Source organism: Haliotis cracherodii, unplaced genomic scaffold, assembly GCF_022045235.1.
Source record: "Haliotis cracherodii isolate W230 unplaced genomic scaffold, xgHalCrac1.p SCAF_4, whole genome shotgun sequence".
Classification (NCBI taxonomy): domain Eukaryota; kingdom Metazoa; phylum Mollusca; class Gastropoda; order Lepetellida; family Haliotidae; genus Haliotis; species Haliotis cracherodii.
Window position 1 is genome coordinate 9,708,967 of NW_027266297.1, and position 25,238 is coordinate 9,734,204.

Below are 25,238 nucleotides of genomic sequence, written 5' to 3' on the forward strand. Positions count from 1 at the left end.
GTGACATTTATGTATGAAGAGTGTTTACACTTGTAAAGACTTCTAGCTTCCACATATTTGACCATCCAGTTATCAAAATGTCATTAAAAGTAAGGATTAAGAACCGAAAATTACATCCTTACACAGATTGTCACTCAGTTTGGAAAATAACTGTTTGTACCGTCCTTGAATTACTTGATATCGTATGTTACTTGAATATCACCTGAAAACAGCATTTTTAGACCTCGGAAATATTCAGATATTCACGAATGTCGTTCCCATATGAAATAAGGCAATTATGAAATGCATTAGGTTAACTCAATCAATCGCAAGGGAATAAACATACGTTGCATACAGTCCTTTCCCTTGTAACCACTTTCACAGCCATCAGAACACACCCCAGTCGTGTGATTACATGTGTCAGATGGTGTCTTACAGTGACGGCTGCGGCAGGACTTGCTGCATCCTTCTCCATAACTCCCATGATCACAGGCTGAAATTCATGATTATCTAACTTATGTGCTTCAGGCTACATTTTATATTCTGATAGACAGCATGTATACACCTATTTGCATATTCATAAGCTTTATGTCAATCACAAACAAATAAAAATATAAAAACATAGTCATATTTCTTGCTGCAAACGCAAAATTTAAAGTTGCCCTAAAATTGCTTGTTTTCGACTTTGGATGACTGTATAGAAATGACAATGAAAAGAAATAAATATATGTTGTGATGTTGTTGTCTTTTGTGAAGATCAATGATATTCATTTCTTAACTTGAGTCCATGTTGTGAACAGAAATATGACCCCCAACTCGTTGAAAACTGTAACAAGGACTCCCATGCACCCAGCTCAAGAAGCAATTCTATGTCAGATGTCGTCATCCTTTGACAATACCAATAGCGTTATCTACTTTCCTGATTAAATCAACTGTCACAGATGTATATTAGACAAAGAATCATCTGTGTGGTTTCATCTTATTTCATAGCCTTTGTCTGCTGTTCATGTACGAGAACTAATGGTTGGAGACACAACAGACGTCTTACGTCTGTACAAAATCTGTGTTTGTTGCTCGATCATCTCTTATGTAAATGCAGTGGAAAATGTGTCATTTGACAATCATAAACAAATGGTGAAATGTACAAACCTTTGGTGCAGTCTGTCTCTGTCCACCCATCTTCACACCCAGCAGTACACTGTCCTGTGTATATGTCACATGTAGAGGGGCGTGTCTTACAGTGTCGGGAACTGCAGTCACTGGCACAGTTAGGGCCGTACGTCCCCCCAAAGTTACATGCTGAATAGGGTATAAGTAAAACCTATTATAAAAAGTGTACAGATAACCTATGAGAAAGTTCTTATAGCCGCAGTGTGGAACATCCAGTGTAGGTTGGACGCATCAAATCCGTACTGTAACTTACATCCTTAACACAAAGTGTCCTTTTTGGAAAATAACCGTTACTGTAATATTTTGCAGATGATTTTCATTTTCATTCATCGCCTATCAATGACTTCCGTAACGGAATGTTTAAATAATTAATACATTAAATTAGTAACCATATTAAAGACGGCTTATATGAAATGCACAATACTGTGAATGCGTTAAAAATAGAAAACGAAATAAACGTACACTGCAAACAGTCATCTCCCATGGAACCACTAGCGCAGCCATCAGGACACAACCCAGTCACGTGATTACATGTGTCAGTTGGTGTCTTACAGCGACGGTTGCTGCAGGACTTGCTGCATCCTTCTCCAAACATCCCAGAACCACAGGCTGAAATTAATGATCAGCTAACTTCTGCTCTTCATCTATAATCGGTGTTTTTTAACATCTTATCCTAAATTAAATGAAACATGTTTTTCATGACTGTAAGCCATGCAGGATTTAGCAGGATATACTTTAAAATTTACTAAGAGTTTATAGTCCAATGTTTCGAAGTAATATCAATGTGAAACTTCAATAAAAAAAGCTACCACATACAAATGTCTCAGATGCATATTTATAAACCTAACTATGCTATTTAATAAGAAGTACATCTGTCCATCAGTCAAAATTGCTGCTGGTAACTAAGGTGTTCCGTGAATGTACACAAAGAAAACCCATAAGAATTCAAGAACCCATACTCACGATGTGATGCCAACACAGCAAACAGCAAGCATATTTACAGCCATTATATATATTATATATATATATATATATATATGTATATATATCACTTACCAAGAGACTCCGTGTATTACTTTCATGAGTGACCAATGCAAACGTCCACATTAAATATATGTAAAATCTGATATTGAAAACCGCTTCCAGAGTGGCCAAGCTGTCATATTAATATGCCCCGTCATACTGAAAAGAACTACCTAGACATGACTTTTAGCAAAATGTGAGTTATCTGTGATCAAGTTCTGAAAATATGAAACCCGATATTGATTTTGAACGAAATTAAAAGGAACAGTGTCAGTGTTAATGCAATATATGTGCTGTTAATATAGAACAACACAGGCACAGTCGCTGAATCAGTTAAATAAAAGCAATTGAAAAAATATTTTTTTAATAAAAGCAACAAGAGCGTTTCCATCAGAAGAAATCTCTTCTAAATGTCCCATTGTACGATTCCGACTACATCAAGTAGGGATGATAGCAGGTTTTCGAGAAATAGTAAGCGTATCCCGCCCAAGTAGTTGCACCAGTCATGGATCTGATGTGTTGACTATTACCTTGAATACAGTCTGTTCCTTGATATCCAGCCGCACAACCACCAACACACTGTCCTTGTATGTCACAGCTTGAGTCCGTCTTGCAGTGAAGTGCAGCACAGCTTTGGTCACAGTTGCTTCCGTAATACCCAGAAGTGCATGCTGGTAAATGAGTGAAGAAATTCGGTTGAGGGCAGCTTTTAACAAATCAGTTATATTCGCGGTGTGTCTGGTTGATGTGGGAGGAAGCCCTAAGTGACTTTCGTCGAGCCAGTTATCCAGGGTATGGTGCTGACAGACCTAGAGATGGCAGACGATACTGCCATAGTCAGTCGAAAGTCTAACAGATATGTTGACCACAATATACACCGTAGACTCTAATGCTGTGCAGTGGCGACCAAAAAGAGTCGTAACCGAAAATATAAAGTGGTAGTTTTACCGCATACACATGTACGTTGAACGTGTTTATTCGGCAGCCTGGAAGTCTACATGGTGTTATTCAAATATTGGTTTCTGCAGTGATGCAAATATAGACTATTCAACTAAAATGATTACTAGAATTCTAGATTCTGTTGAATTGATTTGTCGAAATATTCCGTAAGCTGTCCACATGTCCATCTATATACACATGTTTGAAAGATTATTGGAATATATGCTTTAAATTACGTCATTGGTAGGTCTAGATGTTTTGAAATGATGAAAATCTTGACAATTGGTTTCAAAATATGAATCGGACGAACATATTTTCCTGAGATATGCTTTATATTTATGTTTATTGTTTGACATGTGATCATGACATAAGACGAAATTAACTCCAAATCAAGACTTTTGTACATTAAATTTAGTAATAAATGTGTCTAAAATAACTATTTGCAAAATGTCATTTTTCTAGAAATGTATTTAATGATCAGTGACGTTAACCTGCTATATATCCGAGTGAGTGAGTTTGGTGTACGTCACTTTGACTGTACGGCACTGTAACATAGACCAATCACCATGATCAGGATGAATCTGGGATTCGAACTCTCGGACACAGGGTTCTGGCACGTTTAATGGACGCAACTTGGCACAGTGAGTTGTTAATAGCAGTGAATCAGTGACGGGAGTTCCAGCTCTTTTAATTACTACCACTGGAATAAATTGGAATAGGTTTCGAATTTAATCAGGCGCCTACATTTCATTGGCTCAGTCATATAAAAGTTGATTGCACTCTCCGTTTTAGGCTGTATTTTTCCCTGTTGTTCTGAAGCAATAATGTGTTGAGGAATACTAGAATATAACTTAATCACTTCATGATCATGTATAAAAAAGACTATGTGTGGTATTCGAATATTGGAGAAAAGGTGTAATGCTAAATAGGTTTAGGTTTTTAAATGTATGTTCTTTGACATTGGTCATTGGTTACGTGGTTTGGCTGAAATATTGTATTTAAGATTTTCGAAGTGCGGTTTACTTTTTTTAGATCCACTGAACCTGCCAGATAAAATGCTTCCAAACTTCCCGCAAAGTCTCAACACGTGATACCCATAAACGGCTCTGGTTTGCTGTATGTTTTTGTGGTTGTGGCTATATTAGACTTTAATTCTGATCGATTGTTTCTCATACATTGTACACTATAAATCATATCGTGTAATGGCCTTGTAGAAACTATTGAACCTTTGCAGGGAGTTTTGATGCACATTTTTTGTCACATGTTTGGTTCTTAGTTGCATGTCCAAAGTAACATTGCTTTGCGGTCATATTTCTATTCAAGATTTTCAGAGTACGAGTACTTTATTTACTATTGGTTTTGGCACATGTCTTCAAACTCCTGCTCCTTTGTACCTACGAGATTATGTGGTTCCAAACTTTCTACGAATTGTTTCCATACTGAATACATCAAAGCGATGGAGCTCTTTTGGGATTTTGTCTTATGGTTGCGGCTACGTTATATTTTACGTTTTTTTTCTCAGTAATTATACTTTGAAAATCTTTTCTTGTAAGGTTTTTCACTTAAACTGTTGAACGTTTGAAGGACGTTTTGATGCCATGTGTTTCACATTTGTTTCTATCTTTGTTGCATGCCAAAAGCCATATTAGATTTTTTCAAGATTTTCAGAGAGAATTTTACTATCTTCAAAATCTTACTCCTCTGAAATTACTGGATACAATTCCTCCATCTTCTTTTAAGAACTGCCACCACACATGATACATCACCCTACCGGGGCCGTTTTTTATATATTTTAAACCAAATATATAGTAAGGTGCTTCCAATTTGTGGATTGAGGCATTATGAGGCATTGTGGATTATTTTTCAAACAAGTAAAGTTTGGTTTTCAATATTGTAGTACATGTATGGAATGAAGTCACAAAAACGCAACAGCTACAGAAAAACATGCATTCCATGAAAAAGTTGACTTTAAGCAAGCCCCATGCATTTCACTACCCAAGAAAGGGTATACACACATGTGCGTTAACGGGATTCCAAAGGCATTGTTTAGCATCGTGCTTACAACCACTCGGAAAAAACAACGAAATTACGCAATTATTCAACATTACGAAATGCCACGCCTGTCCGAAAATGAGCGTCTGCGAGTCATTGGCATGCTTGAAGCAGGATCGAGTCAACTTGATGTTGCAAGACAATTTAATGTCCACAGAAACACCATTTGGTGTTTATGGCAACGTTGGCAACAGACGAATGCAGTCAGAGACCATCCTCGGAGTGGCAGGCCACGCGAAACCAATAATCGACAAGACAACTGGATTCGAACAACACACATACGAAATCGATTCCAGCCAGCAACAGAGACTGCAAGAAGCATCCCTGGCCTTCGACGAATATCTTCACAAAACGTACGTCGCCGCCTCAGATGTGCAGGGATTGTCGCCAGAAGACCCGCCAGACGTCCCATTTTGACGGGAAACCACCTTCAAGCACGTCTACAGTGGTGCAAACAGCGTCTACGCTGGACGGCCATGCAATGGGGACAAGTTCTATTCACTGACGAGTCTCGTTTTTACCTCAGCCACAGCGATGGACGGATTCGAGTGTACGTTACGTCGAGGTGAACGTTACGTCAATCATTGTGTCATTGGAGAAGATCGGTTCGGGGACGGCAGCGTTATGGTATGGGGTGGGATTACAGCAAGCTGATTACCCGTTTGATAGTGGCAGAGGGATATCTCAACGGACGAGATCATCGACCCTGTTGTTCTACCGTTTTTGCGTCGTCATGGCCAAGGCATTACCTTTCAACATGACAACGCCCGGCCTCATATTCCTCGACTTGTTCAGGATTCTCTTCAACAAAACAACGTGAATGTCAATTCCTAGCCGGCTCGCTCCTCTGATCTCTCACAAATCAAGCACATGTGGGATCAGATGGATCGGCGCCTTCGACGTCAACCACGTGTTCCACAGACACTCAAGGAACTTCGAAACATGCTCCAGCAGATATGGACAGATATCCAAAAAGGACTTTGTGCGACGCCTGGTCCATTCCATGAGACGAAGATGTGTTGCTTGCATCGCAACCAGAGGTGTGGACACACTCGCTATTGATTTGTAAATTGACATTTTGGCATGTTCAGGATTTTTAATGAAATCACGCATTTTCTGTCAGTCAGTATGGCAAATTAAACCATTTGAACACTTACAGGAGTCGTTTATCTGTTGCAAACCGAAATTGTTTCAGATTTGGTAAAAAAAATAACTTTGCATTAAATTTTATTCAAAGTCACAGGAACTTTTGCTGTTTAGTATATATCTTTATGATCTACCAAACGGAAATATTATCGAACTATTGAAAGCGCGAATAGGAAACTTCAGAGAGTCTTGTGTGAAGTCAAGACGCCATGTTGGATCATAAACACCATCAAAGATTTGGTCGGACACAACATAACTGAAGTAAAGAATGGTGAGCACTGTATTTTTTCTTTTAGGTATTGATGTAGTTTCTGCCAGGTCTGCTGCAATTTTAAATCAGGATATGTATGCAGTTAGCGTTTAGCACGGGCTTCCCGGGAAGATGTCTAAGAACTTTGAAAAGGTAAACAACAACTTCCGATAAAGTATTATCAGTTAATCCTATGATGGATGTTTTTACAACACAACTGATCATTCCTCTCTTGCTGCGCTGCCACATTCATATTACATACCTTGTAGTACTTTCACCACATCAGAACTGGATTTTGGATCTCTGATGACCTCATATTAAGTATATATACAGCATAATTACAGCAAATGGACGGGACCAAAAAACAGTTATATTCATCTGTTTGTTATGAGCGTGTTCGTAATAAATGTAGTTTACTGTAATTACAATGGCAGTTCGCAACAGAGTGGCAGTACAAAATTAACTGTCAGTTCAAGTACAATTACAGTACAGAATACAATAGAAGTGGCCAAAGCAAAATGTCGGTGATAATAATATTGTTGTGAAAACGTGATATTTGCTTACCTATACCTGTAAAGACGTTAATTTTGGGAATGCTGAAAGTGATCTGTCTTGATGTGTATACTTACTCCACACCTGTACCTCGACAAAGTCCAACACAGCACCAGCTTTATCATTATCAGTCTCTGTGTAGACAGTCAGGTAGCGCCAGGTTCCAAGACAGGTCACATTCAGTATGTCAGGGATGTCTGTACCGTCAGGACGTCCAGTAACTGCGTGACACAAACTTCCTTCTTTTGGGTCCGATGAATTCGTAGCAGAGGTGTAGAGTTGGACGCCATTACGCCGGATTTTGTCTGAAAATAGATACATAAAATCTCATTGACTGTAGCGAGTATCCTATATTAAATGCCATTACGTGGAAAACTTAAATCACTTGTATTTGCTTAACCTTCCTTCCATCGGAATGGAACAAAACCTGCCATACATGTGCCTATGAAGATGTAATGAAACTGATTCAGATACATTTGGACTTTGATTTCTTTATTCAGTTGTACAATATTTCTTGAAGTTTAGTTCTCCTTGTATTTTGCATATATATTGGATAATGTTCAATCGAAGCATATGTGTACTGTTTTCATAATCTTGCTTAATAGTACAATATTTCTAACAAGACGATATTAAAATTTACAAATTTAACAAGGGACAAACGCTGTTCTACGGCTTTCTACTGTTAATTATGATTATATACGTATTATTCTCTGATTATGTACAAGATCTAAAAGTATTTACTCGTATTCAGATCATGATCACTCACTGAATACAATCCGCCTCGGCAATGTCGAACCAGTCCAGTTTAGGGACAAGGGAGTTCAGTATGGTATTTCCTGAATATTCTCAGAAACACAAACAATTGGCGGTCATTATCTGTATCTTTACGCTCCATCTCGTCCACTTTTGAATGCGATCGTTCATCTCTTGCGCTAATCTGAGGTGCCTGGCTACATTTAAGGGTAACAACTCACTACCCTCTCAAACATAGCTTCTCCCAATGTACGACGTCATCAAGTTTTAAGAGTATGTTCGAGTCTCCAGAAATGACCTCACGATAGAACCATGTTTCATCGTGAAATAAACCACGCCTTATTCATTTTTTCTTTGCAATTCATCGCGTAGCTATCCTATATCAGTATAATATATATACACGCTAGTATATCCAAGTCTTTCCATGTCAGATGAAACTTGTACATTTATAACGATGTTTCCCACCCATGGTAGATTATTAATGGTTTTAACCACGTTATACATCTTCAATAAATAGTTATATGAAAGAACCCATAGATCATTAGAATGTGTTAAACGACCTTGAAGTGAAACCTACGTAAACAAAAGAGTGGGATATTGGATATTTCGCTTTCAATACTTATTTCTATTAGCTATTTCACACAAATTGTTTTATACTTTGATGACAGAATTTTGATCAACTGGTCAGTTATTCATTTTCACATAAACCCTCTGTACTGTACCGTCAGTTATTCTTCTAAGTTATTCTGGAGCAGATTGTCTGAGCTTTATTGACAACATTATTACCTTAGTTTAAATATAAATTTATGTTTAATTTTACCATCATGTTATGTTTTGTTATAGGCAGTAGTGTAGATTGTAAGGCAACAATTTGATGGAGACGCCGGACAATAATGCCTTATACTCCGTCTCTCCGGGTACAGAGAGCTTCGCTGTGGGGAGCTTATTTACGCTTTTAGGTGTCAGTTTCTAATAGGCTGGCAGAACCTATGTAAGAGCAAGACGTGGGCGATTCGAGGCATCCTCTTTCTCCTACTACTACTACAACCTGCGTCTTATCTACTTGCCAAGTGCAAACGCGATACCTGTAGGAAAACACCGACTGTTCTGTCTGCTTTGTTTTCTGGATTCAAGAACGGAGAACATGCCTCATTCAAGACATTCAACAGTGGCAAATTGAGGACATTCGTGAGTACAGTGACTTGTGTAATGTGGCCTGTTATTTACTGCTGCTGCCACGTACTGTGACCCATTGTATTACCGACTTGATTGTGCGTTTCAATATACAGTAGACTACGTTTATAACGAACTGACGGATATAAAGAAATGTTTTGATCCCGTTCATTTGCTGTATTTTTGCTGTATATATACTGTTTATATGCTCCTGACGAACTACGATTATAACGACCAAAAATTAGAGGTCCCTTTCAGTTCGTTATAACCGTAGTTTACTGTAGCTTGTTGATTATTCAGTGAGCTTGTGTGGTCATTTACAGATATCACAATTTAGGTTTGTATGTACTGATTTCTGGGTTAATATGTGCGCTATAATTTTGAAATCACCTTTTAACAGTGTACAAAGTTGAAAATAAAATGTTTTGATAAAATCGAAACGTGATTAAAGCAATTGGTCACTTATCCCATTTTAATAAATGATCCTTAATTAAAATATGACTAAAAGTTATTTTATTTTTAGAGACATTATACCTTCCACCTTGTAGCTTTAAATTTAGTCGACCTTTTTGGATGTCAAGAGAAGATATTTGGATAAGGGGCACAACACATATCAGTGGGAAACAACTGCAAAATGTTATATGTTGGGCAGCAAGACTTTGGATGTCAGCTGCAGGTGACAGAATAGGTTTATTCTAATTCTGTTTCCTCATTTTCAGTTTTCTACTAACTGCAGCATCACGCACTGACTTAACCCAATGTAAAATTCATTTAACAAGTTCGTTGGCATGCAATTCGACAGCATCCACAATGTTTTAAAGTTGTGATCCCAAATTGTAGCAGGCTGGGATTTTGGCCCATATTTTAATAACTGTTCGACGGTTGATATTGACAACACTACAGAAGTCACTTGTGATTATATGACCAACAGGCATGCATCAGTACATGATGGAAGTAGTGAAATTTACATGATGAGCTACCAGGACAATGTTCTGCAGCACGTTCCTATCATGTTCGTGTGGAAAAAGGATACTATTGGTTCTTAAATATATTAAATACTGTCGGTATTTATGTCTGTAAATGTTACTGCGGTTTAAATCATTAATTTCCCTCTTCGCAAATTTCATATTGAGGCACATACGGTCTCTTTTAAATTTATTGGAGTCTGTTTCTGATTTGGTCAAACGTTTAAAAACATTAGTTCTTCTTTTGTCGTCCTGGTTACGGTGGCGGTTTGGGCATGCCGGGGAGTGACAAAATATATTGACGTTGGCAGTTCGTTGGTTAGAATAACATACAACGTCATTACACCCACATGGCATTGCTGTGCACAACAGTCGAATCTAAATATTTTCTCTCGACATGCCATCAGGTCGACAGCATTTTAGGCTATTTGATATATATTATTTATAATATCATAACTCTTATGCAAAGGATTAATTGATTAATTTTCAGAATCGAAATGTTGGTGGACACAATTGAAAATATATTTGTTGATGGATGACTCCGTACAAAGGTACAAAGGGATATGAAACAAATAAGACCGTCTCAGTGGTATCCTTTATTTCTAGTTCAGGTGGGTAAATCAATGGAATACTTTTTGTATTTTACGCTTCCAATTTATAGTGATGTGTCTCGGGCTCAAAAAGACCCAAAACCAAGAGGACGCTTTCGTTCCTAGATATTTGCTGGATTTACCTGTGCGTAAATGACATAACCTTCTCAATGAAGCAAAGCCGCAATTGTAACGTCGGATCGCAAAAACCGACCTGTGGATTCACGCAAGCCTTCCCACATTCCGAGGTACGATACTTGTACTTGTATCTTTTCTGGGCATGCGCGGAACCGCATTATGTGGCATGTCGCAGATATGTTGGCCTAATGAACAAGACTATTATATGTAAATGGAAACAATTGCATTCCCAGGTCAACATCAATCAATTGTATATAGATATACACTGCAGTATCGACAGTGTTGAAGACTTTTGCAATTTATAACGTTCTGTGTGTTGTTGTAAAGACAATATAAGTAACAAATAACAACAAATTGATATATTTTAGTGATGTAATTATTCCTACATGTAAGCTACATACTATAGGACCCATGCTTGTCTTAAAATGCAACTAACGGGATCGGGTGGTCGGGCTCGCTGTCTTGGTTGATGCATGTCATCGATCCCAATTGCGTGGATCGATGATCATGATATTGATGACTGGATTGTCTGGTCCAGATTCGATTATTCACAAACCGCCGTCATATAGCTGGAACGTTGCTGAGTGAGGCGTTAAACAACAAACCAACCAACTATAACCAGTATTTGCATTGTTGGCCAATACATTTCTGAATATCGTATATAACTTACATGTGTTTATTTCTACATATGGACAGGGTGATCCATCCAGAAAATATATTTAACATTTCAAGTTTCCTTTCTTGTCACTAGTACCAATTTTGAAATGCATTCTAAATGAAATACCTACTTCATCGACATTTTTAATTACGTCACAGTTTGCATTGACGGTCAAGCAGCATACACATATTACAATGTACTCTCCTTAGACAACTTAACAGGAAACGCGTTAGTAATTTTTCAATCTGAAGTAACACGATATACGGCTTTTCTTATGGGCGGAAGGTCGGTCACATGACCGGGAAATTGACGTTCATAGGTGTATGAGTGAGTGAGCATTGTTTTACACCGCTTTTAGCACTATCCAAGCAAAATCACGGCGGAGGACACAAGAAATCACACAGTGTATTCCTGCGGGAAATCGAACCCGGGTCTTCGGAGTGACGAGCGAACGCGTTATCCACTAGGCTAACCCAATAAGTGACAATTTGACGTTCTTGCGTTGTTCACGAGACCGCATTATAGAATTATGTAAAATCAGACGGAGGACTACGTACACATTCCTAGGGGAACCCCTGGGAATTCCCTGGCACGAATACATACAGATCTAGAAGTGTTGTTTCCGATCATTTAGACCCTTTAATATTGAACTCCGCGTTTTAGCATACATCGAGAAACGTCAGAAGGATTGACTGCGGTAACGTTCACCAATATCCTCGCTACAATCAATCATTGTGGCTGAAACGAACTATCGTAGTATCGACTCGATCCGTGAATTTCCCTTAGTATCTATTTGACACATCTTTAAAATCAACTTTCAATGATCTGCACGTTGATCAATTCTGAACAAATGTAACCACCACATTTTATGGGAGATCACTCCCGTAAAGTTTATCGTGTCGGCCATTTTGACGTCTTGTTTTTATGTACATGTATTACGACGCGCTGTCATTCTGAGTTACAGAGGTAGTTCTTCGCAGACCTTTCTCATCCAATGATGGCATTATTATTATTATTATTGTAAACAAACTACAGCATATGTTCCTGTAGAACAAGTTGAGAATACATACTCTCTCGTCACCTTGTTTTAGGAACTATTTTATTCCGCGATACAGCTGGTCGTTGTCAGTGTAAACATGAAGTCACACGAACTAAATAGAATTGTGTATAGATCTGAAACTATATTCTTCGAGGTAAATACGGCCAGGCCCTCGCTGTGTGTAGGTTCATGATCCAATGAACAAACCATGTGACCGTCAATTCTTGTACACAGCCCCAGCGTGTATCATTTTAAGATAACGATGTGTTTGCCATGTGAACTTGTGGATAGGATAAGCTAAGAAGGGACTTTCTGTATGTTTAATTCACCAAAGGAAGGAATGAGTCTATCATAACGTTACCATCACTAATGAGATGACCAGGGTCTATGTTGTATTTAAGGTGATACGTAGCTACAGAATCACGTGAATTAATAAACTGTTTAAGACAATGCTTCCGAAACTTAACAAATATCACGCATGGACAGTCCGCCGTGTTTCATTTTGTGAAAACTGTTTGACTTAAGTTGTCCAAGGCAACATCTTTTTTCAAAACTCAACACGTTAACTTCAGAGAATAATGAGTCTCTATTATCTGCTGAAACATTCAATGGGGCTTAAGAGGCAAAACAGCGAAGAACATTATATGAATGGATCAATGAAAATCAGTGATGACACCATGTTCGCGAAATGGGTATGCGTGTCGTGCTTTACCAATCACACAATTTGTAATACAATGTTAATCTTTATTTGTTGCCGAACGCCTCTCACAGCAATATCACTGTATTTTATAGTAAATGATAAAATGATACTAAATGTGTACATTGTTTTAGAGAGGAATTTAAGCATTTCCGTAACATGTTAAACCCTGAATAAGTAACTATATCCAAAGTTGTGTTTCGGAATTGAGCAATGCATTTTTGCTTACTTCGTTTCCTATAGTTCGTTCCTGAGTTATTGTAATACAGAAACGGGTGTCTCTGTTTAGTGGTAGATTAAATAACAGAAGGAACTATAAGGTGGGATAAAAGAGAAGATTCGAGTGGACAGTGGTCAGTACATAGGTAGAGAGGGGGCAGGCGAGAATGGGGGTTGTAATTAAGATTTCATAAATGTAATGTAAGGCATTCCCATTTACTGTTAAATTTCAGGCTGATTTCGAAATATATCAAGTATTTCTTGATATTAGAAAAATACCTAAATATAATTGTAAGATGCGTCACATGTAAATCAGTCCAAATGTATTGCTTTATAATTAGAAAGATGTGGTTTCCGTTTAGTATCCTACAAACTCAGATTCACACACCCACCACAATCTCTAATTGCACTAAAAACAATCCCTGTAGAGTACCAAAATCAAAATGAAAAATGTGTCTCGATGTCAAACTTGAATAAATACACATGCTCTTAAGTTTCTAAGCAAGTGAGAAATATAGAAACCATACCCTGGAGCTGATGGTATGCTCCTCGACTTGAAGGGGATATTCTTTATTTGAAAATAGAAATCATTCTTGCCGTACAGCTTGGAATGGAGGCTGCCATCATTATGAATATCTATTCACAAATCCAGATATGACACTGAGTCTTAATGATCAACAGTGTTTGGGTCGTTATAGGTACAAACTACATTTTATGTGACTACAGTAATCAACTGTTTCTATTGATGTTGTCCACGTCGTCAAGCTATTGAAGACCCGTGAAGATACAGGTTAGAATACGTCTTCAGGAACCCATGCCTGCCGTAAGAGGCGACTAACGTGATCGGTTGGTCAGGCTTGCTGACTTTGCTGATGCATGGCATGGTATACCAATTGCGTAGATCGATGCTCTTTAAGTCAATCACTGGATTGTCTGCTACAGATTCGATTATTTACAGACAGCTGTCATATAGCTGGAATATTCCTGAGTGCGGCGTTAAACAACAAACAAACAAGCTATTGTAATAAACATATAATTACACTATAGGGGTATTAATGTATAACTGTATGTAACACTAAGAAGTATTTGTTTCGCATACTAACGTGTCAGTGAATGAAAGCGACAAAACAAGTCATTTCAGCTGGAATCCATCAATTAATATATGCATACAGCAATGGGAGCGTTAGAAACGATTTATCCAGTCTGACATTACAAGAAGAATTAGAAACATACTGCTTCACAAGTGGCATGTATAATGCCAACTACACTACTACACTGCCCTCTGTAAAATTGTTTCGGGCTTGTAGATCTAGTGTGTCCACTATGTTTGGCGATTTATGTACGACACCTTGACGGCATCTGGTTGGTTGCCCTTGGTATTGTCCGCCATTCTGCCTCAACAGCTACCCCACGCTGGGCCACATTGGTGCTGGGTCTCTGGCATACGCTCTCCGCCCGAGAACATCCAACAGGCGCTTTGTTGGGGACATGCAAAGGAGCGTAGCGGGCCAGTCCAATGCCCATATGCCTTCTCGTCAGAGATAATCGGTGAAGGTGAGGTGAGGTGAAATTGGGTTTAACGTCGCGTCCAAGATTATTGCACTTTTATAGCGATATTGCATGCACGTGCATGTGTGTGTGTGTGTGTGTGTGTGTGTCTGCTTGTACTAGTTCAGACTGATGACGATTTATAGTGCTAGCTCACTGAGATACCATGCCACAGTTTAACATGAATGCCCAACTCAGCCACTCAGACACAGTATACGGACTCCAAGCCGGCCAGTCCTTGTTTTAGCCCCTTTTATGCCGAACGCCAGGCAGGGTAACATCAAGTACCATCTTTAAACCTCTTTTGGTAATCGGTGAATACATGCGCATGGAGAGGTTCGGCATTGTCATCTTGCAGTTCAAATTTTCTGCCAATAATTCTAGCTTATGGAACAACGACAGGATGCAAAATGTCATCATAATATGACTGGCCAGTCTAAAGTCTATTCACAGTAACCAAATGAGTTCGCCGGTCATGTATGAATGATGCCGCCCCATGCAAATTTGATTGGAATCTAGTATGTTGTGCAATTAATGTAATGAGACGACCTTGTATAGGTTTCGTGTTTAGGCCTGCGGTCTCATTTAACCTCGCCCGTTTGACGGTACTTGTCCCACAGTCGAGAAAATACGCATTTATATTTGTCAGACATTCGGGCAACTTGGGATATTGACATCTCCACCTCCATCGTAACCACTATTCTCCGTTTTATCTATTCATTGAAATACTGTCTCGGAAACACTTTTGAGCTTCTATTTTAAAAGTGATTGTGAGGTCCCCATTGAGCACCAATTTCTTTGCTCCCGTGTGAACATCCATTACGTGCGGTTCATGCATCATGTGAAATTTCACTGTGATTGGATTGTTGCGTTCAGATCAACGCCACGGTGTTGTAAATGTGCATCTAAACGATGGCTCCATCGACTCTTCCTGGTTATGACAACTGGAAGCCAGGACTAAATTATTACTGATTGGTAATTGGCAATGGACAATGGGCAAACGGTAGGCCGGGGTAAATTAGCACTGATATGTACAAGAATAGATAGAGCAAAAGGAAGCCACCGACAAACTGGCACCGATAAAGATCAAAGCAATAAGTCCAAAGCACTTGGCAGATAGGTCACGGTCACGGTTCGTGGCGGGATGGTGTCTCCTGATGTCAATGGCTCCTTTTAGTTTTCTTTGTCGCCAGTTGCTGTTGTTGGTAGACAGGACTGCCAGCGCTAATTACTGTCATGTGTTGGCTTCTATTGTCTATTGCTAACCACCTATCAGCGCCAATTATCTCGTGGCTTCCCTTGTTAAGTTTCCACCTTTTGTTATCTTATTATTTTTGTTGCCCTTACATGTACATATATATGCTCTCTGCTTCACTGCATTCACACTGAAACGTTGTGTTCATCACAATAAAGAAGCTGACATTCATAAATCCTGTAACATAGCTGTCCAGCACGAGGTTCAGTCTACATCGACTTCGGTCACATACACTTGATAAGATTGCTAGACTCTGCAAATATCCTAATTACTTTGTTTGTCAAAGCAGAGATGACAATTAGTTGTTATCTTGTCTCTAAGGCTAATAACCCAACTCTGAAATACACAGAGTTGCCATATGACCACTAGGTTAAGGAAGATAGGATACCCTATGATGTTTCGCTGACCAAGCAAGACTCTTGCTGACCAAGCAAGAGCACGTGGTGTCAACATGTGGTCATTACATAGCAGATAGCCTGGATTTAAATATCCCTTACGCAGCAGGAATAAGAACTGCTGACGTACGCCACGATGCAAACTCTGGGCCACCATGTCAACCCAGACACCCCTTAAATGTCGAGGTGTTTGATACAGACGGCAGACAGACTGAGACGAGCAACATCACCAGCAACACAGTGAAAAGGTCCCGAGAGCCAGAGCCAGGAGTAGAACTATCCTGCACTGAGAGAAATAAATCTTCATTCCTGAACAACGAAACGTGTTTTGTTACAGTTCTCTTCCTTATTACCAACAAACTATTATCATTGTGTAGCGGCCATAAAATTTCCGAGTCCCGTGATGGGATTCGAACCACGGACCTACTGATCCGAGGTTGGACGCCTTGTCACTGACAAGGTAAGGATGTCATCTGTGGGATGAATCAACGCCCTGTTACATACTCCCACGTCAACAGAAGACACGTCCCGGGCCGCATAGTAGGGTACTGAGGCTTGTTTTGCTAAAATTTAATATGAACGTGCTCAGCCTCACGTTGGGCGCCAATGTAGTGGCCATAAAAATTCCCAAGTCCCGTGATGGGATTCGAACCACGGACCTTCTGATTCGAGGTCGGACGCCTTGTCCACATGACCAAAGAGGTTAACCCCGTCAGCAAGCTGACAAAGTAAGGATGTCATCTGTGGGATGACTCCACGCCCTGTTACAATTGCAACAAACAATATTTACCACAGTTTTTAAACGTAGTATGTTTGTTTCTTTTAAATGATGGCTTATTAATTGCGTTCCATCGCCAGCAGCTGAAGGGATGGTGTAAATCCTGCTGGGGAGACGTGCAGGTAGCAGAAGTATTGCAAGTCCCCACAGTCCCCAGTAAGGTGGCCTAACTTTGGTTGCCGGCGATCTATAGTCCGTTTTTATAATGTATTGTTGAATAATAGGTTGTTCTTTTAATCGTTCTAAACTAGTTTTACTTCTAAACTGTGAAAATCTAGTTATTATACTGTCCGTCGATGACGGATTTTTATTTCGTCTGAAATTAAGAATTATTAATGTTCTCGTCACGATATTGCTGGAATATTGCCGATGTGACGTTAACTTTTAACTCACTCACTCACTCATTTGCAATATGTAAGGATATGGACATTTCCACAAGGTCAACACTTCAATAAATATTATCATAAAAATCAAATATTAGATATGCGTCAAAACATTTCAACAAATTTGAGAAGAACTTTTAAGGACTATGCTGAAGAATCGGGCAGACAAGTAGGCCGAAGTCCATTTGACATATGGTTCCCAATTAGATTAAAGAATAATATTTTCGCAGAAATGCATTGGTTACATACTCCAATTTCTAACAAATGAATGTCTACTATTTACGGTAGTCATGCTGTATTATGTAGTGTCTAGGCAGCTTTATTACTACATTCCACCATAATTACATTATTTCTAAGAATACTTACAGTCAGTCCTGAAGTAGATTGTAACCTGTGCTGACTGTACTTCTTTCTGTAGATCCACCTTCCACCAGGCTGTACGTTCATTAGCCTCGGTGTGGGCTGAATATGAAAAACTGTTTGCGGTAGTCACTCCATCTACAGCCTTACTGGCCGGCAGATTGTCGCCTGTGTATACTTTACTCACCCATGCTGGTTTTCTCAGGGCGACATTTTGCCAGGTACCTATAACAGTAGTGGACAAATTTCAGTAGGTTTGAAATCATCAAAGTACTCAAACATGGACGAATGGCGTAAAAACAATCAAGATGCAGATTCACTCTTGGCAGGTGGCGTGGGAGAACATAACGACATGACACAATGCTTATGATATACTTGAAATTGTTCAATGGAATGTTCTTGAAATATATGGAAACTGTTTCTGTACATCCAAATGACTTGTATGAGGAAAATCATCTGTTGGGAGATGTTACAGACTGATCACTGCATCTGCTTTCAAGCAGAGAGCTTGATAGTTGTGACTGACTGACGTGTTACATGGTCGAACACAGCATGAAAAAACCAATGTCTGTGAAAATTTTGCATGAGTATCTGCCATTGCGTAACCAAAGTGAATGAGAAATTGGTGAAAGAATGAAGTAGGTGCAATTCATCTGGCAACAAGTGGCTATGAATTGCCTTCGACAATAATTCAAGTCAGCTTAAATAACGAAATTTGTAATCAAGCTATGTGTCGATATGACAAAGATGTCTTCATTCGTTAACTGTGTCTAATCACTGTAAGTGTAGCTGTGTACAAGAGTGCGCCTGATGTCATGTGAGTTATCTCCCCTATTCTGTCTTTGGCTGAGGCCCATTTAAGGATGGGGCCCATTTAGGGTTTAGCTAATACCACATCCCTTTGAAAAGCACAATGGCAGGTTGAGAGTTCGTTCAAAGCTAGTAGTACACGAATAACTGTTGATTTTAAACTATACATCACAAATAATAATGTCCTTTCCATTTTTGGAGTAAACATACATTTGATCTTCAGCGTCGTTTTCTGAAAACAAACACAATGTAGATTTAAATCTACTGAACAGTTAACTACTAGCATGAAACAATAATGTTTCTTAACTGACCACTGTTCAATTTTCTACAAATCAAATCTGTCAGGTCTAACTGAAACCCTTCCGGATCTGGTCAAAGTCACATTCAGCTGAATGTCATGCTGCATACTTATTGGCACACCAGGCAAGACAGTCATGGGCTGTGACCTGGCGTCTGTGATTGTTGGCTGCTTTTCTTGCACAGGAGTGAGGTGTCTACGATTCCTGCACAGAATGCTATCACCTGCCATGATGTAGAATGATCTTGAGAGTTTCAGCCTCCCTGTGGATTTGACCTTCTCTGATGAATCCACTGTCATTAACAAGCACCGTATCTCCCTCCTTCACCTGGGGAAGAATGCGTGACCTGTGACGAGAGTCATAGTTCGATTTGTGACACTGTTGGATTTTGGGTACCTAGGACTATGCGTGATATGAGTGAAGCAACAGATCTCGGAACATTTCTTAAAGACATAGGACGAGTACTGTGGACCGTTTTCGGAAATCACAGTGTCCGGAATACCATGTCTTATGAAAACAGATTTCAGTTGGTTTATCACACTTGCAGAGGTAGTACTGACAAGTTTTGCTATCTCAATATACTTCGAGTAGTGGTTCACAACAAGTAAATATGGTATGGAATCCAGTTCAAAAAGGTCTGTCCCCACCTTACTCCTTGGGCGAGATGGAATTTCTGAAGATCTCAGAGGTTCAAGTGGGTTAGGTTGGAATCGTGCACATGTATGACAACTCATGACTGCATGTTCTATCTGTGAGCTGATGCCTGGCCACCAAACTGACTCGTTTGCTCGAGCCCTGCACTTAGTAATGAGAAGAGCCTTGGTGAGAAGAATGCAAAATGTCAAGAATTTCAGTTCTCATGCAAAGCTGGAATTATTAGTCTTACTCATGAGTAGCCCATCTGCTGCAGTGAGATCCCACTCAAATGGCCAGTAATTTCGTGCACAGTCCGGGAGAGATGTGTATTTTGGCCATCAATCAGTACAGTATTTCATTATGAATTCACATACCGTGGCTTGACGTAGTTTGAGACGTATCTCATCCAGTCGTTGATCTGTTGCACGTAATATAGCAGGAACAGAATCAACATAGATATTTGTTTCCCTCAGAAGACAAGACGCTTGGCTTGAGAGTAGAATATCCGTCGGAGGTCTAGAGAGTGCATCCACTGAACAAAGCTGTTTCCCTGGTACATGTGATATGGTATAGGAATAGGCCATTTTGAATCGCTCTATGCGAGATGACAATAGGCCCTTGTTTCCCAACAGAGATAGAATCGGTTTGTGGTCATTGTTTATGTGAAACTGTCTACCTAGCAGGTGGTCACAAAAACGTTCACAAGCCCAGGATATAGCCAATGCCTCCTTTTCCACTTGTGCGTAGTGTCCATCATTGATCTAGAGTAGTAGGCTACTGCTTTATATACTCCATTGCAGTCTTTCTGACAGATTACTGCCCCCAATCCGAATGAGGAAACATCGGCTGACACACAAGTCTCTGCCTTTGGATCATAATGTCCGAGCACTGGAGCAGATGTCAATTGGTACTTGATTGACTAAAACGCAAAAACACTGTGGTACTTCCCAGACCCATGTTCTGTCCAAGGAGTTAGCGAAGAGGTTGTGTTTTAGACGCAAAATTGTGTACAAACTTGGGTAGCTGATTAACCATACCGAGAAATGTCCTGATATCAGAGACTTTCTATGGCTCGGTCATCCTGGTAATAGCATGAATTTTGTCTGGGTCTGCATAAATGCAAGTGCTGTCAATTATGTGTCCAAGCAATTACGCTGTATTCTTTTAAAACTGACACTTATCCAGATAAAGTTTTATAGCTGCATCATTCAATCTGCTCAAGGCTGCCGCTACGTGCTAATCAGGATATCGTCCTTCTGGCACACAACCCCACCAGTCCTTCCAGAATCTGTTGAATTCTCTTCTGAAAATGTTCTGGTGCTGACGACATGCCAAAGGGTAGGCGGTAAAAATAATAGCGACCAAAGCCCAAACAGGTAAGTAGTGAGGAATCTGGGGATAATGGAATCTGGTGGAATCCAGAGTTTGCGTCCAGTTTTGTGAACACTTTAGCTTCACTCATCTGACTAAGTGTGTGACCCATAGCAGTAAGAGGGTGACATTCTCTCCTCCTTCATGATCAATTTAGTCCTAAGATATGACACCACTACTGCTTTCCATTGATTGGAGCTTTCTTCATGAGAGATAGAGGCACACGTCTGGGTGTTGACATAGAGAAAGGCTTAGCATACTCTTTGAGCTTGATAGAATATTCACCTTCCATCTTTCCTTGGAAGTTTGGGAAAAGGTTTAGACACATAAAGGTCATAAGGAATGACTGTGACGTCAGCATTCGTGTCAATCTTAAAGTCACGAACTAGTCTAAAGATTTACAAGCCAAGGCTGTGATGGATTTGAGCATGCACTATCAGCACTAATGGATCCAAGGAACGCATATTCCTCCTCGTTGGTACACTCACTGTCAGGTCCTCGTTCGAGGTGAATCTCAGAAAGACCCCCCACCCCACCCCCGTTGAGTTTGATTCCTGCATACAACATCCCAGTGTCCAACTTTATGAAATTTCCGACAGGTTGATTGGTTGCAGGACATTCGCTCTTGGGTGTGAATCTCGAAATTAAATAAATTAAATATGAATGAATAGGTCCATGTGTGAAACGATACGGGATAAAAATATGAATCGATACAGCTAAGTGTGTATCGTGTATAGTATCATGTGGGAATATCATCAGTGCATCGTGGACGGGTAAATCGTGACATCCCTGGTATATTAAGTATATACGATTCAAATATAGACCTCGCAAACATTTTATCGTGAAATACGTTCCTAATATACCAAGCTCTTTAGGCGTAGTTTCGTCCAAAAGGATGTCATGAGTGAGTGAGTGTGTGACTGAGTATTATTTAACTTCGTCTGAACAGTTTTTACGATGTCACTGGGTGTCAGCTAGAGGTGGGAGGAAAGCCGAAAGTGACGTAGGTACAAAACAAGCAAACACAATTAATCAGGACGAACCGAGAATTCGAACCCAAGATCATAGGTTTCTAAAGTTAACGCATATCTGTGAGCCCTGATAAGCTGTCGGAGACCAGAATAAAAGTAAATATATAGAAATGCAAAGAGTTTGTTTCTTGCTGTGAAATTTGTTTCGTTTATAACCACTGGGGTATAGACAAAAAGAGTATGACCATGTCTTCGTGTGCGTAGATTAATTCACTTAGGAAACATGCCCACCATTAATCAAAAAGAGCGACAACATGGCAATGCGACATTATCAATATGTTGCATTGTGGCGCATTGTAACGCATTTTAGATAGGGCGACTATGCGACAAAGCGATATAATTTACATATATCTTGAAAAATATCGCATTGCCGCATTTTCTCTCTAAGGTACAATAAAAAATATTATTCAAAGCGCGACAATGCGATCATTGTCGCATTGTCGCAGAAATGCATGACGACGTCCCGGTTTGTCAGGTTTACACACACGTGTGTGAAGGCGTGTGATACAGCTCCTCAACAAATTAAACACTGAAGTATGTTTGAACAAAATCCTTATACCTATGAGTGACTGTGTGTACAATGGCTTATACAAGGACCAGAATAAACAGTCAGGTTTTGCTTGAAGTTTACTTAAGGCAATGGGTCGTTTGTATGTTGGATGACATATTTACTTAAGTGTGTGTTGAACGCGGGCATGTTTACGGCAAACGGTATCTTTTGTTTATTGTATATAGCTTTCCTTCCCCACTAACATGCAAATTGTGACCATGCATCAGACACCAAAGTCCTGATACCCTCTTATCTGAATAACATTGCTTCAAAAATAGGTAACAACACTTAAAGCTGTCCAATATATTTTTCCCATGTATAGTATAACAATATAACAGTGTCGGATTCAGGGGATAACGCGGCAGGGATTGGGGGGCAGGTGTGGGGGGAGTGTTGGCCACACACATTTTGTTTAACATCTGATGACATTTTGACATTATGTATGCATTGTCATGTTGATAAATGAAATGAAATAAAAGTTTACATATAGCGTTTGTGGGTTTTATAAGCTTTTGGGTGGACACCACGCACCCCTATCCCCACTACCCTAATCATGAATCCGTAACGTAACGTAATCTATATATAATTCAGAATGTCAGTTGTGTCGTTTGCACTTGAATAATACAAGCCGGCAAACTTGTTTTTTCCATTTTGAAGACTTTTGTGATAGAGACACGTTGATCTTTACAGGTCAACGTGTCTCCATTACAAAACTGATGAAAAGCAGTAAGAGAATGATCAGTAGGTAATCTATACCCAGCCGAGTCCCCGTGACCTGTTCTGTGAAGTGACTTTTGTGACACACAATTTGCATTTCAACTTGCCCTTTCTACGCGCAGACGTATTCACGCGTAACGGTAATCCGAGTACGAGTATTCTACACGGCTGGTATCCACACAAACACATGCCTGTTGATTCAACCGTGACAGTCAATCAGGAAGTTATATCGGGTGGCGAGACGCGGCCAGTCAACCTTTCCCACTATCGACGAGAGGAAACATTAAAGGCTAGATTTGTGTGTAACTAGTGATGACAGGGTCTAAATGTGTGTGTATCTCGGCTACAGTACCCCCGTCAGGCCACAGTACAATGAACATACATGCTTGGATGTCATATAGGGGAGGGATAATAGGGTTTAGCCTCGCGCGCCAGATTATTGTACTTATATAACGACGTGCATGCACGTGTGAGTGGGGGTTGGTGCTGGCAATAATCCGGTCTGATGCCGATTAACAGTGCTATCCCACTTATATACCATGCCGCAGTTTAACACGAATATCCCACTCAGACATACTATACTGACTACGAACCGACCAGTCTTTGTTTTAGCCCCTTAATGCCGAGCGCAAGACAGGGTAGCAACAAGTGCCATCTTTCAACGTCTTTTGGTATGACGCGGCCGGGGATCGAACCTCGGATCTTTCGCTCTCCGGGCGGACGCTCTACCACTAGACCACGGAGGCACATAAAGCACATTAAGATGACATTCCACCATTGCATACTTCATTACCATGTATGACATGATTATATTGTGACCGAGAATAAATTATACACTTTTGTCAATTGTCTATTAGGCGACATTGGAGTATTATGAGAAAACTCGCTGGTATAATTTTCCTAATATATGGCACAAGGTGATTTCAGGTACCAGTTCAACAATGACAATGTTGTCTGATATACCATTCGGTACACGTGTCTCAACGATTGTGTAAAAATAGAACTCATTAATGTACAATGATACTCAAATATCCTGTGATCAATCTCATGTAGGTAACGAATGAACTTACCTGCTGCGAGACTCAGACTGGCCACCGAAAACACAACACTGGCCCACACCGCCATTGTGACACTCTGGCGCACAAACCAGGAAGTATATTACGTTTCTATTTAGATCTGTTCATTGTGAACCACCAAGAAGTGAATTCTGTTGAACAAATGTGACTGATATTTATGACACCATGGGTCTCACATGACACACAAACTATCTATTGACATTTGATGTGCCCAAATAGCCGAAACGACATGCTTAGTAAAATGAACAAAAATAGCGTTCTAAAAAGGATAGTTGCTGTTGGGGTTTGTCTGTATGAAAGAAGTAGATCAGGCATGGCAACACACATATTTACATATAATGTAATGCATGGCTCGTAAAACGTCAAACATGCAAACATTCCCCAGGGAAAAGACTTCATCGTGTGCACTTCCCCATAACCAGGTGAAGTCATGTGTCAGCCTCTCATGAGTACAACGATGCATGTTCCTTCTACATTGATGTTGTGACATTATCTCCCGTAGTATGTCAGGGTGTCAACCTGTTGCTAGCTGCTTATTATTTAATCGATTTTGTTGCAGAATATGTCCTCGTAGTTTATATAAAATCAATAAATGTGCATCCGATGTTTACAACGTGTGGTGTGACTGACTGTTGCTCATGATATCAAAACGGTTATTTACATTGTGATAATTACATTCACGCATT

At 39.7% G+C, this 25,238-nt stretch overlaps 1 protein-coding gene across 1 annotated transcript in view; it reads right to left on the bottom strand.

Annotated features, from left to right (window-relative positions):
• The window catches only part of LOC139479687 (uncharacterized), a 45,194-nt gene extending 20,581 nt beyond the window's left edge, over positions 1-24,613 (bottom strand). Inside the window, exons 1-7 of the mRNA XM_071262531.1 lie at positions 24,547-24,613; positions 18,069-18,287; positions 7,189-7,416; positions 2,703-2,843; positions 1,612-1,758; positions 1,129-1,278; positions 326-472 (exon numbers count right to left, since the gene is read on the bottom strand). Of these exons, the coding sequence (XP_071118632.1) occupies positions 326-472; positions 1,129-1,278; positions 1,612-1,758; positions 2,703-2,843; positions 7,189-7,416; positions 18,069-18,287; positions 24,547-24,601 (1,087 nt within the window). The 5' untranslated portion in view covers positions 24,602-24,613. The remainder of the gene's footprint in view (positions 1-325; positions 473-1,128; positions 1,279-1,611; positions 1,759-2,702; positions 2,844-7,188; positions 7,417-18,068; positions 18,288-24,546) is intronic.
• Positions 24,614-25,238: the final 625 nt, after the last annotated feature.